At 39.2% G+C, this 15153-nt stretch overlaps 1 protein-coding gene across 1 annotated transcript in view; it reads left to right on the forward strand.

The window, feature by feature from the left end:
- LOC137624471 (AP-4 complex subunit mu-1-like) overlaps window positions 1–15153 on the forward strand; it is a 61872-nt gene that overhangs the window by 46219 nt on the left and 500 nt on the right. Inside the window, exons 6-8 of the mRNA XM_068355243.1 lie at window positions 3929–4091; window positions 4389–4587; window positions 5190–5409. Coding sequence (XP_068211344.1) covers window positions 3929–4091; window positions 4389–4587; window positions 5190–5409 — 582 coding nt within the window. The remainder of the gene's footprint in view (window positions 1–3928; window positions 4092–4388; window positions 4588–5189; window positions 5410–15153) is intronic.

Raw genomic sequence — 15153 nt, forward strand, 5'->3', positions numbered from 1 at the left:
GTGATACCTCGGTAGTCGAACGACTCTATACTCGAACAATTCGGAGTTCGACCAAAATTTTCGAGAAATTTTTGCTGCGGTGCTCGACCAAAAATTCGGTACTCGACCAGCCGAACACGTGACGACCGCATGGGCTTTGTGATGATCGCGCCATCTCGGCCACTCTCGCTTGTTCGGGAAGCATCAGTTCTCTCGAGAGCGTCACTCAGACAACGCGCGATCAGCATTCGTTGTGATTTAGTGATTTTCAGTGCTTTTAATTGCTTTTTTAGCTTTCATAATGAGTCCCAAGAAAGTAATGAGTGTTAAGGGGAAGGAGAAGAGGAAAACAGTGCGAACAACGATCGAGTTGAAGAAGGAAATTATAGCGAAATATGAGAATGGTGTACGAGTGTCCGATTTAGCGGTAGAATACGGAATGGCGAAGTCGACCATTTCTACGTTTTTAAAGCATAAAGAAATGATTAAGAAGGCGAATGTTGCAACGGGAGTTACGGCGGTAACTAAGCAAAGGCCACAAGTGATTGAGGAGATGGAAAAGTTGCTTTTAATATTTATTAAAGAAAAACAGTTGGCCGGGGAAAGTGTTAGTGAAGCGTTCATTTGTGAAAAAGCGTTGCATATCTATGAAGAATTAGTGAAGAAAAGTCCGAGTACCAGTGAAAGTGATTCATTTACATTTAAAGCGAGCAGGGGTTGGTTTGAAAAGTTTCGTAATAGAACAGGTATTCATCGTGTTACTAGGCATGGGGAGGCAGCTAGTTCGGATCAAATTGCAGCCGATAAATACGTGGGGGAATTCGATCGGTACATAAATGAACAAAATTTGATCGCACAACAAGTCTTTAATTGTGATGAGACTGGGTTATTTTGGAAGAAAATGCCAGCCAATACGTACATTACCAAGGACGAGACGAAGATGCCAGGTCACAAGCCAATGAAAGATAGGCTAACATTGTTGCTGTGTGCAAATGCAAGTGGCGATTGCAAGATCAAACCCTTGTTAGTGTACCACTCGGACAACCCCCGGGTGTTCAAACGAAATAATATTTGTAAAAGTGCACTACCAGTTATGTGGCGCTCGAACACTAAATCTTGGGTCACAAGACAATTCTTTACTGAGTGGATAAACGAAGTGTTTGCCCCCCAGGTTAAGGCTTACCTCATTGAAAAGAGCTTGCCAATGAAATGTCTTCTGGTTATGGACAATGCTCCTGCACATCCTCCAGGTCTCGAGGATGACTTGAAAGAAGAATACAGCTTTATCAAAATCAAATTCTTGCCCCCCAATACTACTCCCATACTCCAGCCCATGGACCAACAGGTCATTTCAAACTTCAAAAAACTCTATACCAAGGCCCTTTTCAGAAAGTGTTTTGAAGTGACCAGTGACACGAAGTTGACCCTAAAGGAATTCTGGAAGGAACACTTCAGCATCCTCAACTCTGTTAACATGATTGACCAAGCTTGGCGAGGTGTGACCTATAGGACATTGAACTCTGCCTGGCGTAAGCTGTGGCCATCATGTGTCACAGAGAGGGAGTTTGAAGGTTTCCAACCAGAGGCGGGCCCAAGCACTGCTACCCCTGTAATTTCTGATGACACTGATGTCGTTGAGGAAATTGTTGTCATGGGCAGGAGTTTGGGGCTTGAGGTCGACAAGGATGATATTGATGAGCTTGTAGAAAGCCATTCTACCGAGTTGACTGTGGAGGAATTGTTGCACCTGCAACAACAACAGCAGCAGGATCTGATTGTGGAGCAGGAATCTTCAGAAGAGGATGAGGTAAGGGAGGATGTTCCAAGTTCTCTCATCAATGAAATTTGTTCCAAGTGGGCAGATGTGCAGGCTTTTGCTGAAAAATACCACCCAGAAATTGCAGTAGCAAACCGGGCAGTGCATATGTTTAATGATAGTGTCATGTATCATTTTCGAAGAATACTGCAGAGGAGGAAGAAACAATTAACAATAGACCAGTTTTTCACAAAAGAAAAGAAAGCTGCTACATCAAAGCCTGTTTCTCCTCCAAAGAAGAGACAAAGAAGAGAAGAAACCCCTGAAATAGATCTGCCCACCCTTTCATTGGAGAGAGAAACAACTCCTGAAGGAGAACTACCCCGCCACATCATGGAAGGGGACTCTCCTTCCAAGCAGTAACCTCCCCCTTCCATCCTCTCCACATCCATCCCTGTATGCCATCGAACCGCTGCTCAAAGGTATGTTCACTACAGTACAGAAAATGGTTTAAAATTGTTTTATTTTAGTACAGTAAATGGTTTAAAATTGTTTTATAGGATTTTCTGACCAATTTCATACACATTTAGATAATTATTGTTGTTTAGGTACACGTTTTATTAATATTTTGGGCCTGTTCGAGTGCTTGGGAACGGAATAGAATATATACCATTATTTCTTATGGGGAAAAAAAATTCGGTACTCGAACAAATCGGAGGTCGAACACGGATCTCGAACGGATTATGGTCGAGTACCGAGGTATCACTGTACCAATAACTACGTCGTATCTGACAAAAACAAAGTCATGCATGGGTAGCCAGATCATCTAGACACACTTTCCAACACTAAACAAGCAAAAGTTTTACGACACTATTTGGCAATATCTTACGGAAAAATGACTTGGCAAAAAAATGAAAAAAAATGAAAAAGGGGCACTCGCGGTAAAATGGTCCTCGTGGTGATGAACGACATTTTAACTAAAAAAAAAAACATGCACATGGTAGCCAAACAATCCACCAAGACTTTCCACAACTGATAACCTATACAAGTTGCACCATTCTACGACAATTTCATAATACGTAATAACTTTGATAATTATGCAAACTACCTCAGAAGGGTAAACTCGGACGCGAACGACCCCGACGCGTCTCAGAAATCGGGGAAGGAGTACAGCTACAGCAATGCACATCTGGACACTACTAGAGCGTGTAAGGGAGACACCTCCTGCAGGTCGATCACCCACAAATTCAGTCACGGGTGAATCACGTGAGAAAAACCTGTTTTTTTTTGACGCTCGGGGTCGCAAACGACCCACCGTACCTATCCAGGGTTAAAGTCGATTAAAGTTTTGTATTCATTATTCAAGGATGAACACTGTGAAGTTAGAAGTGACATACAGTTAAATGATGTAAAGATGGATATTACTTATACTGTATACTTTTATTTGTAAGTTATCTAATGCAGGTAGTTGAGTAGCCTTCAGTATAATGTTTGTAGAAGTCAGTTTCCCCATGAAGTGAGAGTTTAATTTCTTTTAGATCTTGAATATACTAAATGATAATTTAAGAATTGGGATTTATTTTTCTTTGTCACCATCCCAAAAGTCGTAATTATATTTTGGTCAAATAACTTTAAAAAATACATGTATATAAAAGTTATATTTATCTAAATTTTAAAAGTTGTCAGAACTTTCTTTTCGATAAAATAATAATTCAAGACTCGTAATTATTTACATATCATCATGGAGAGTAGAATTACTTCTGTTATTTGCTACTTTTTAATAATTTTTATCCTTTACCACTTCTGTACTTTCATCTATATCAATTGTTATTGCTTGGTCACTTTTATTATTTGTATAAGGTTAAAATACTTTTATAAAATTTCATGACGGTATCAGAAAACTACCCCTTGGACATTATTGTTTAAAAAACAGCAACAATGTTAGCCTCATGACTTGAGATATTTTTATGCTAATACAACTTAATCTGCAATGAACTGTTATTTTAAATGATAATTATATTTGAATTTTTTTTATATATATGGTAATCATCTAAACGGTAGGAAAATTATTCAAATGTTAATTTTCATAAAATATGATTTTAAATTTTCATTACAAATTATATAGTGTTGTATCAAAGATTAACTGTTATATACAAAATTCTACTTCAGATTTTTATCTTTTCATTATTTTAGCTGTATGTTGATGTTGTTGAGAAGGTTTGGGCATCAGTCAGTTCCACTGGAACTGTAATTAGAGCTGAGGTAAATGGTTCCATAGTAACTCGTTGCTTCTTACCTGGTAACCCTGTGCTGTCTCTGGCGCTCAACACACAGCTTTCTACTTTGCCACAAGAAGGTTAGAAAACTATTATTGTTTCTTAGTGAAAATCCAAATTATTAGGCAACACTGTGAACAACAATTGAATATCTACAGATACATATAATAATTAGTTATGTTACTATTAGAACGTTGGTAAATGAATCATACAATTATTGGTAACCATAATTTGCTAAAATAAAGCAAAAAAATTACATAAAAGTCATTTGATGACAATTTAATTGCTGTAACTGAAAATTTATACTTTAATTGGGTATGTAATGTTCTTTATTTAAGGTACACTTCTTTTTCTCTATTATATTGATTGGTATTCAGGTTTTAACACCGGAACAAGAATGTCAGAAGTGGAGTTTGGGAATGGTGTTGAGGTTGGTAGTGGAAATAATAGTCGCCAGCTGAGTGTCATGACTGTCCCAGGCCAAGAAATAACAATAGCTCGTTATACATTGGCCCCAGACAATCCTCATCTGTTGCCTTTCACTCTCACTTCTTCAATTAATTCACTTACTCCAAGGTATGACATTATGTAATATATATATATATATATATATATATATATATATATATATATATATATATATATATATATATATATATATATATATATATATATATATATATATATATATACATATACATATATATATATATACATATATATATATACATATATATATATACATATATATATATATATATATATATATATATATATATATATATATATATATATATATATATATATATGTATATATATATATATATATATATATATATATATATATATATATATATATATATCAAGTTAGGGTTAAAAGTCAAAATATTCGTTTATAGTAATTTTATTTTTTTTTAAATGAATTAAAAAATCAAAGATTTTATTAGATGCTATTTGTAAAAATTGTCTTTTTAACAAGTCATATTGATGAGTACCTGTAACTGATGCATGTACCCATAATGACAACCCATTTTAGCTATACATATACCATTTGCCAAGAATTTATTTGTCTTTTTGATCCAGTCTAGGATCATATTTCTTTAATTTGAATTCATGATTTTTCCAAACAGTTCCTGACATTAGGAATATTCTTTACATAGTCTTTTCATTCAATACAGTGATTCTGAACTTCGTCTCAAGTTGACCAGCAATACTGGAATGGGTACGGTATCGCCACAGGTTACATTTAAAACCATTGCCCCTGCAAATACAGCAACTGTTATGTCTCAGACTTCAGGCCCAAGGGACCAAGTTGTACGATTTTCACCCGAAGATAAGACTTTGACGTGGACTATCTCTCAGTTTCCTGGAGGCAGCTATGCTCAGGCATTTATACGGGTACTATGCTTCTGCTTTTCTCTTTCTTTGTAGTTAACCATATTGTAGTAGCATAATTGACTGTGTTATATTTGTGTGAAGATTTTAATACCTTTTCCTTTAGTGTTGATGTTGGTGTGATTAAGATTACATTGGTTTTAAGGCCAATATCCTACAACTATCTACATGTTTTCCCATGGGAATTTTGCATAGAAAAATTTGTCTTGTAATGCAATAGTTCAATAGGAAAACATACTTTCTACATTTTGGCCATATTTATGTGGGGATGTGTAGTAGGAAGGAAAACAGGGAAGTAAAGGAACGGAACAGAAGATCAATAATATCAAGATATATTAAGTTATGCCCCCTGTGGCCGCGGGGGCATAAAAACAAGAATAGTGCCAACGTTATCCCTGCATGTCGTAAGAGGCGACTAAAAGGGACGGGACGAGGGGGCTAGGAACCTCCTCTCCTGTATCTACATCCTGTGAGACATCGACAAAGAGATGGAGCTGGGGGGAGAGTGAGTGCTCCCCGCACTCTAGTTTTGGGGTGTTTGAATGTGCGTGGATATAGTACGATAGAGAGTAAAAGATGTGAAATTGGAAGTATGTTTAGGAATAGAAGGATGGATGTATTAGCCTTGTGTGAGACGAAGATAAAAGGAAAGGGTGAAGTGATGTTTAGTGAAATGTCTGGTAGAGTGTGTGGGATTGAAAGGAGAAGAGCGAGAGAGGGTGTGGCTTTATTGCTGAGTGAATGGATGACAGGTAAAGTAGTGGAATGGAAGGAGATATCATCTAGGTTAATGTGGGTAAGGGTTAGGTTGGGTAGGGAATGTTGGCCGTTTGTCAGTTCGTATGGGCCAGGTAGTGAGAAAAGTGAAGAAGAGCGGAATGAGTTCTGGAATGAATTAACTAGGTGTGTAGAAGGACTGGGTAGAAGGAATTATGTAGTTGTCATGGGTGACTTAAATGCTAGAGTGGGTGCTGGAGAGGTAGAAGGTGTCATTGGGAAGTATGGCGTACCAGGTGAAAATGAGAGTGGTGAGAGACTGGTAGATATGTGTGTTGAGCAAGAGATGGTGATAAGTAATAGCTTTTTCAAAAAGAAAGATGAGAATAAGTATACATGGGTAAGAGTGGCAAATGGAAGAGTAGTAGAAAGGGCATTAATGGATTACGTGTTGATAACTAAAAGAATGTTTGGAAGATTGAAAGACGTGCACGTGTTTAGGGGTATGGCTAACGGTATGTCTGATCATTTTTTGGTGGAAGGAAAATTAGTTGTAGCAAAAGAATGGGGGAATAGAGTAGGTGGATGTAAAAGGGAGGTAGTGAGGGTTGAAGAGCTAATAAAACCGGGGGTTGAAAGTAAATATCAGGAAAGGTTGAAAATGATATATGACAAAGTGAAAGTAAGAGAAACTGGCAATTTAGAGGCGGAGTGGAAGTTAGTAAAAGAAAATTTTGTTGGGATTGCAAGTGATGTGTGTGGAAAGAAGGTTGTTGGAGGCAGCATGAGGAATATTTAGCAAAAGGTAAGGAGGTGTATGTTGCGTTTATGGATCTGGAGAAAGCGTATGATAGAGTTGATAGGGAAGCAATGTGGAATGTGATGAGGTTATATGGAGTTGGTGGAAGGTTGTTGCAAGCAGTGAAAAGTTTCTACAAAGGTAGTAAAGCATGTGTTAGGATAGGAAATGAAGTGAGTGATTGGTTTCCGGTGAGAGTGGGGCTGAGACAGGGATGTGTGATGTCGCCGTGGTTGTTTAACTTGTATGTTGATGGAGTGGTGAGAGAGGTGAATGCTCGAGTGCTTGGACGAGGATTAAAACTGGTAGACGAGAATGACCATGAATGGGAGGTAAATCAGTTGTTGTTTGCGGATGATACTGTACTGGTTGCAGACACAGAAGAGAAGCTTGGACGATTAGTGACAGAATTTGGAAGAGTGTGTGAGAGAAGGAAGTTGAGAGTTAATGTGGGTAAGAGTAAGTTATGAGATGTACGAGAAGGGAAGGTGGTGCAAGGTTGAATGTCATGTTGAATGGAGAGTTACTTGAGGAGGTGGATCAGTTTAAGTACTTGGGGTCTGTTGTTGCAGCAAATGGTGGAGTGGAAGCAGATGTACGTCAGAGAGTGAATAAAGGTTGCAAAGTGTTGGGGGCAGTTAAGGGAGTAGTAAAAAATAGAGGGTTGGGCATGAATGTAAAGAGAGTTCTATATGAGAAAGTGATTGTACCAACTTTGATGTATGGATCGGAGTTGTGGGGAATGAAAGTGATGGAGGACAGAAATTGAATGTGTTTGAGATGAAGTGTCTAAGGAGTATGCCTGGTGTATCTCGAGTAGATAGGGTTAGGAACGAAGTGGTGAGAGTGAGAACGGGTGTAAGAAATGAGTTAGCAGCTAGAGTGGATATGAATGTGTTGAGGTGGTTTGGCCATGTTGAGAGAATGGAAAATGGATGTCTGCTAAAGAAGGTGATGAATGCAAGAGTTGATGGGAGAAGTACTAGAGGAAGGCCAAGGTTTGGGTGGATGGATGGAGTGAAGGAAGCTCTGGGTGATAAGAGGATAGATGTGAGCGAGGCAAGAGAGCGTGCTAGAAATAGGAATGAATGGCGAGCGATTGTGACGCAGTTCCGGTAGGCCCTGCTGCTTCCTCCGATGCCTTAGATGACCGCGGAGGTAGCAGCAGTAGGGGATTCAGCATTATGAAGCTTCATCTGTGGTGGATAATGTGGGAGGGTGGGCTGTGACACCCTAGCAGTACCAGCTGAACTCGGTTGAGTCCCTTGTTAGGCTGGGAGGAACGTAGAGAGTAGAGGTCCCCTTTTTGTTTTTGTTTCTTTGTTGATGTCGGCTACCCCCCAAAATTGGGGGAAGTGCCATGGTATATGTATGTATGTATTAAGTTATTCAGATGTTAGAGTATGTACTCATTTAGACAAAGAAGGGCAAAGCAGGTAAGAAAATTTAATGAATGCAGTCATGGACTAAGTTTAGGTAGTGGAGTGAAAGCTTTCAATTTGATGAATTTTATCTATGAGTCTCATAGCTAATATCTGCAAAGCTCAAGTTTTTTTTTTACCTAAGAAAATAAAACAAAATTTCTCTCAATTCCTATATCCCGTCTTTGTGTTGGACCAACCAGCGTGGTATGGTGCTCACGTTGAAGGGTAAAAAACTTACCTGGTTATTCATGGAAAGCAACCAAGCTGCCTAACTCATTCTTAATCATCACTGAGTGATGAATTCATCTTCTCTTCCTATTCTTAGTTTAATATTTTTGTTTTATTCTATATATCTAGGATTTAGTTCAGGATAAGGAAGATATGTCTTTTGCTTTTAGAACTAATTTTTGTGCCAAATACTTCCTTAACCCTTTTACCCCCAGGCTATTTGGAACTTTCCAACCCTTAACCCCCAGGGGTTATCATTTTTCAAGCACATTTTGCAGTATACTTTTTTTATATTGCTCTAACATCCTTAATTTTCATCATAGAGAGGTCAGGTTGGTCTCATTCTCTTGGAAAATGCCTGAAGTTTCTCAAAACATTATCAAAAATGTGCAAAAAAAAAAATATAAATAGCAGTTTTTCGCAAGGATGTACCGGTACGTCCATGGGAGTAAAGGGATGAGTTTTGTAAACCGTACCAGTACGTCCTTTGGGGGTAAAAGGGTTAATAAGTAGTTATAGGTAGTAGGGTCGCCAGGGCACCAGTCACCTGTTGAGATACTACGGGGAGAGACTTACTGGGTCCTTTGACTTGCTAGACACTATTACATTGGATCCCTCTCACTGGTTATGGCTCAATTTTATCTTTGCCTACACATACACCGACTAATCTGGCCTATTCTTTCCACATTCTGCTCTTTACTCATACACCTGTTAACACTGAGATTACTAAACAATTCTTCATCGCTCAACGGGTTAACTACTGCAGCGTAATTGTTCAGTGGCTACTTCCTCTTGGTAAGGGTAGAAGAGACTCTTTATCTATGATAGGCAGCTCTTCTAGGAGAAGGACACTCCAAAATCAAACCAATGTTCTCTAGTCTGTGGTTATGCCATAGCCTCTGTATCATGGCCTTTCACTGTCATGGATTAGAGTTCTCTTGCTTGAGGGTACACTCGAGCACGCTGTTCTGTCTTATTTTTCTTCCTCCTGTTTTTTGAAGATTTTATAGTTTATATATGAAAGATCATTTTAAATTCTTCCAGAAAACCTTTTACAATTGAGCGAGTTTAAATTTAGCCCCGGAAAGTGAAGTTTTCTCATAGTGGATGTTTGTATATCTGGTAAATTTAGTAAAACCAACAGAAATTTGATGTTTATGTGATACATTTGGGCCTTGGTCTTCGTGGGGCTTAGGTAACAGACACATCCACATATAATTTGTGCCCTTGGGTCAATGAAATCTTGCTCCCCTAGCCAACTAACCATTGCCTACATCTAGGCACCTATCACCACTAATAACGTACTACATTGTTTTCAAGTAGTTTGAGGTGTGAAGGCAGTGATCTCCATGTGCACCAGTTAGCAAACCAATGGGCCAAATTGGTTCCTCATTGGCCAACTGGGTTCCCGAAGAGTTGGGATGCTATAGTTTCCCAATTTCTCCAGGCAAGTTGGACATGAGTTGACGTTGGCATTGAGGATGCTTTCCCCAAATGAAAGAAGAGGCAACGATGGAGAAGTGGAAGAGGGCTAACTTTGATTCTCTTATTCATCGTGCAGTTACCTTCAAGGATCCAGGCCCTTCAAAGGTAACTAACTCCACCACCTTCGGAATTGGCTTTAATGAAAACTCTTGTTGCCTCCAAAGCTCCGATCAGGACCTCCAACTGCTTCTTCCTCTTAAGAAAGGTGCAGACAGTGCTCCACACTTTTGCACCCAACCTAGGCAATTCGAGAAAGGTGGTAGAGGTAAGGAAGGAAGGAAGGAAGGGGATTCTGAAGTCGGCATTCCCTTTCCTCCAACGGCCATGAGTGGAACAATGTTTGTCATGCCATTGGACGTGTTAGTGACTCGGGAAAGCAGAGAGTGATAGAAGTCCCAATACCATCTGCAATTCATAGATCCTCGTCCTCCCCTTACTCACATTCTGATGGCGTTCTAGAGATAATTTTAAAATCTCCAAAATCTATGTCCTTCATGGCAGAGGAAAGGGATGAAGAAGAATACTGTAATGGGCTTTTAAATTATTCGAGACGGTTCTAAGGATTCCTATAATCAACACTTACTGGTGGGGAAGTTGACTGAGGATTAGACCGGTTTGTTTATCAAAATTCATTCAGCATAGAGACTGCAAGTATCGTGCGGTCTACCATCAGAGTAACTCTTCATGCTTTTGGTGGACCTGAAAGATAGCTCAGTGCTGTCTAGCCACTCACCAAGTGTTCACTGGTTGTAGCTTGGGCCCACTCAAACGGGATGCATCTTTTGAGGTATCCCAATGACTGGCTGGTCCTCCTTAGCACTCGTAAAGAAAGTGTCATTGGCCTAGATATTTAGACACGAGCTTGCTAACATAGATTTTTTTTTTTTTTTTATCTTCCACGACCTGCATGAGTATACCCTCATGCCCCTTGGTACTTTTACCCTTGCTCCTGTAGTAGCCGGATGCTCAATGGGTCAATTAGCCAGACTAGCTCTTGCATGAGAGAAGTGGTATCTTGAATAAAATAGTCATTTCAACAGAAGCCTACTTAGGAAGGTACAATGACTGGCCTTCTATCCTTTCTTCACCCTCTCTTAGAGGTGCAGCTGTTGCCATGGCTGCCAAAAGCTGGACCGTACATCAGGTGCAGGCGAGCTTCATGAGCAACTTTTCTTTTCAGACAAGATGTTAAGATTTATCTCCCCCATCTACCCAGATGAGGGGGAGCATGGATAAAATATACGGAAACACATTTCTTAATGTTTAAACATTGTCAACATTTCCTATACAGGAATATAGGTTCTCCTATGACTTGAATACCATTCACCCTGGTTGTGGTTAAAACCTAACACTGGTAACATCTCAATGTTCAGACCATTAGGAGGTTGGTAAGTCATCACCTTTGCTCCTACTGTATACAGGACCAGGTAGTCAGAGATTTCCCTTTTAAAGTTAAACTAGCCAGTTTATGATTCATATGGACTACCTAATAATGAGTCTCATATTAAAGGATGGTGGTTTGTATTTGTGTAGGAACAAATTACAAATTTATATATTTGTATTTTTCATAACTATAGTACTCACACACAGTTGAAGCCTTCTAGTTTTAATTACTTCCTCAACCACTCTGAAATTCCTGGCCTAATATCAGAAGTGAGTGTCTTGCTGACCCCTGAACCAGCCAGTAGTTAAAAGTACCTCCTTAAATTTTAATGGGTGTGTTCAAACCTGGCTGAAGTCATACTCTTATGAAAGTACTCTGTGTATAGTTAGGAAAATTACAGATCCTAACTATACAAACCTAGATCCTTCAGTGTAAAGCTTTCCACTGAAGGTCAAAAGTGAAGTGTCTTTTGACAGAGTGAGGTGATGTACGTGCACTCGCTTACCACCTGTAATTACCTAACCCGTTAATGATTTCAATGGCCGTTCTAGCTCTGCTGAAGACAATACCTATTTTAAAGAACTCAGGTTTGTATAGCTAGGAAAAATACAAATTACTTTTAAAATTTGATATACAGTATTCCCATTATGACAGACTTCATGGTTGTTTGTTCGGCAAAGAGCAAGCATAGTTTACTAATAATTCATTCCATGGTAAATCCAACAATGTAATACAGTAGTATGAAACTCTCAAAGAGATTTATTATTGTGATGCTTGGCTGGAAGCCACATAATTCTCCCTTTACGGATATCCGTTAATAAACTGTGGCTCTTTTAACTTTTGATTGAATGAGTGAGAGAGATTGATTGTTCATGCAGACAGACCACTATGTATACTTCCTACCCAGCAGTACGAGAAAAATAACATGATGGCTGGTGACTCTGTAAGTGGGAGATTCGTGGTTTTTTTCCTTCATTTTTTTAAAGGTTGATTAGATTGTTCTTTGTATATATGAGCTATGATATTCCCAGGCTTATTAAAGAATCTAAGTTTTCTGGGCTCCGAGCTGTGCCGCCCAGTGAAATGCTCCTAAAGCACCATTTCTAAGGAATATAACTGCTATATATTACCAGAGAAAAATTTGCATAGGAATGCCAGGTTGAACCCAGCTCGCTCATCTATATAAGGTGTCGGTGTAATATACTGGGGCGTGATAATTCACAACCAGAGGTCTCGCACTATTTAGATATCTCCTCTTCAAAATCCCCTCCACAGCGAGGTGCCGATCAACACTACTACCACTAACCTAACCCACGCCAGTGACGACACTCCTTTATAACACATCTTCTATGAACATTTGTATATTTTTCTCTCCGGTTTTTTCGTTCATATCTCATTTCTTTTTGCCGATGGCGGATTCCCTGGTCTCCATATCTAAGTTAAGTACCAGATCTATGAGTTTTGAGCTTTTGGGGGTAGCATTGCCATTAATTTTAATTTTATTCGAGGTTTTATTTTTTCCTCTTGTCGGACCGCTTGCGGCTCCCTTGCTGGCTTGCTACCGCCTTCGCTCGTTCTTAACGTATTGCAATTGGTCTTCCATACTGATTGTTTTTCGTTTCAAACCTTATTTTGGAGGTTTTTCTCACCGATTACACCTCATCATTGTGCTCTGGATATTATTTTGATGTTTTGATGATATACTACGTATCATGGTTTTGAACTCGGTTGGCAAGCCTGCCTTCGGGCATGGCCTAGTTGGTTTTGCTACCGCATTAAGTGTTTATATTATTATATTATTGATATTATATATTGATCTTATTAATAATTATTGCGATTACCGTCTAGTTATCGCTTAGTTTGAGTGGGACTCTCGCGGGGCAGTTGTTATTTTCTTTGTTTCCTACCGTTCGGAATCTACCTGAGGTAGAAGTTATGTTGGTATCCCTGTCCAGCGCGACTCCTCCCGCTCTGGAGGGCTGCCAGCTATTATCCCCCCGCCATTCCCTTGCTTCCTTCTCTTACTAATTTTGTTTTAAGTTACGCATGCCTATAAACCAGTTCAATGTGTTACATCATTTAACATTATTGTACATTATTTTACACTATTTTATTGCTCATTCCATTTTACTTATGTGGTTCCATCGGTCAGGTTGGTACTCCTGTCCTCCCTCATGCCCTCTCGTTGCCTCCTTTCCCCCCCCCCATTATCCCCATTCAGGGATTCCTCTCGTCTCTCATGTTGCGTGAGCGGTTTGGCATTACGGATCGAGTCCTTCTCGTACCTCAGCCTTGCCACCACCTCCTCCCCCCCCTCACACCATCCCTTCCTGGGATACCTTATGACTCACTAGTTGGTACCGAGAACATCCACCGGGGTTTCAGTCTAGTACATTCATTCTCATGCCTTGTCGTAGCCCTTTATCCGTGCCGCTCTGATTGGCCATCGGTCGGCTGGGGGAACTTGGTTGTGTATTGGTTATGTTTCGTTATGTACTGTATTATTTTAGTTTCTACTATAATGTAGAAATTTTTGTTCGTGGGGTATCACGGAGGAGCGGATATTTGTTGTTATATTATTTATTGTCGGTGTTCATTTGGGTTCTTGTGGCTGGCGGGGAGTCATTGAACCCCTTTTGACTCCCCCTACCCCGGTAGGCATGTTACGACCCCGAGGTCTCTCATAGTTGTCTTCCCGGAGCCATTAAATAAGTTTAGTGAACCATTGGGGAAATTATTGTATAGCAGCTTATTAAATAACCATCATATTTGCTTGTATCAAAATATTAATAGGTATTTATTGTATTAAAGAATGTGCAAGATAATAGTTTTGATGGTAAAAGTATTTGGAGAATTCTGAGTTAACTAATGCTTCATTCTCTCGAGTCTAGTCATACTAAGAAAGCCTTAAAAATTTAATCGCAATAATGGAACTTTTAGGCTTTACCATATTTAAACAGCAAAATTTGAACTTTATTAGGCTGAGAATTACTTGAATGCAATTCCTTCAACTTGTTGAACAGTTTATTTGAATTGGATGTTCTTTAGATCAGGCATGGGAAATCTGCAGCCTGCGACATGTTGAAATAATTTGAATTACATTTGTTGTACCTCTAATCATCATTATTATAATAGGAAATAGTATAAAAGATGTCAGTTTTATATAAACTTTCATAGTAAGACAAGGAAGAATTGCAAAAAGAAAAACAAAATCAGTATATATTGGGAAAGTAATATTTCTTATGTGGCCCTATCAGTTGACAACACTCGCCCATACCTGCTCTAGATCACGTGTATGAATGTCATCCACTTAATTCTGACATTTTCTGTAAATTTTATGTAATGAGTTGGAATCCTAATTATATTCAAGTATAAGTTGATGGGAGAAGTACAAGAGGAAGGCCAAGGTTTGGGTGGATGAAGGCAGTGAAGAAAGCTTTAGGTGATAGGAGGATAAATGTGAGTGACTGAAGAGTGTGCTAGAATTAGGAATGAATGGAGAGGTATTGTGACACAGTTTTGATAGGGCTTGCTGCTTCCTCCAGTCACCTTGGGGGCTGCTGAGGTAGCAGCTGTAGGGGATTCAGCATATGAAGCTTCATTTGTGGTAGATAATTGGGGAGAGTGACCTGTAGCACCCTAGCAGTACCAACCTAACTTGGGTGAATCCCTCGTCAGGCTGGGAGAGGCGTAGAGAAGTCCCCTTTTGT

Source organism: Palaemon carinicauda, chromosome 31 (genome assembly GCF_036898095.1).
Source record: "Palaemon carinicauda isolate YSFRI2023 chromosome 31, ASM3689809v2, whole genome shotgun sequence".
Classification (NCBI taxonomy): domain Eukaryota; kingdom Metazoa; phylum Arthropoda; class Malacostraca; order Decapoda; family Palaemonidae; genus Palaemon; species Palaemon carinicauda.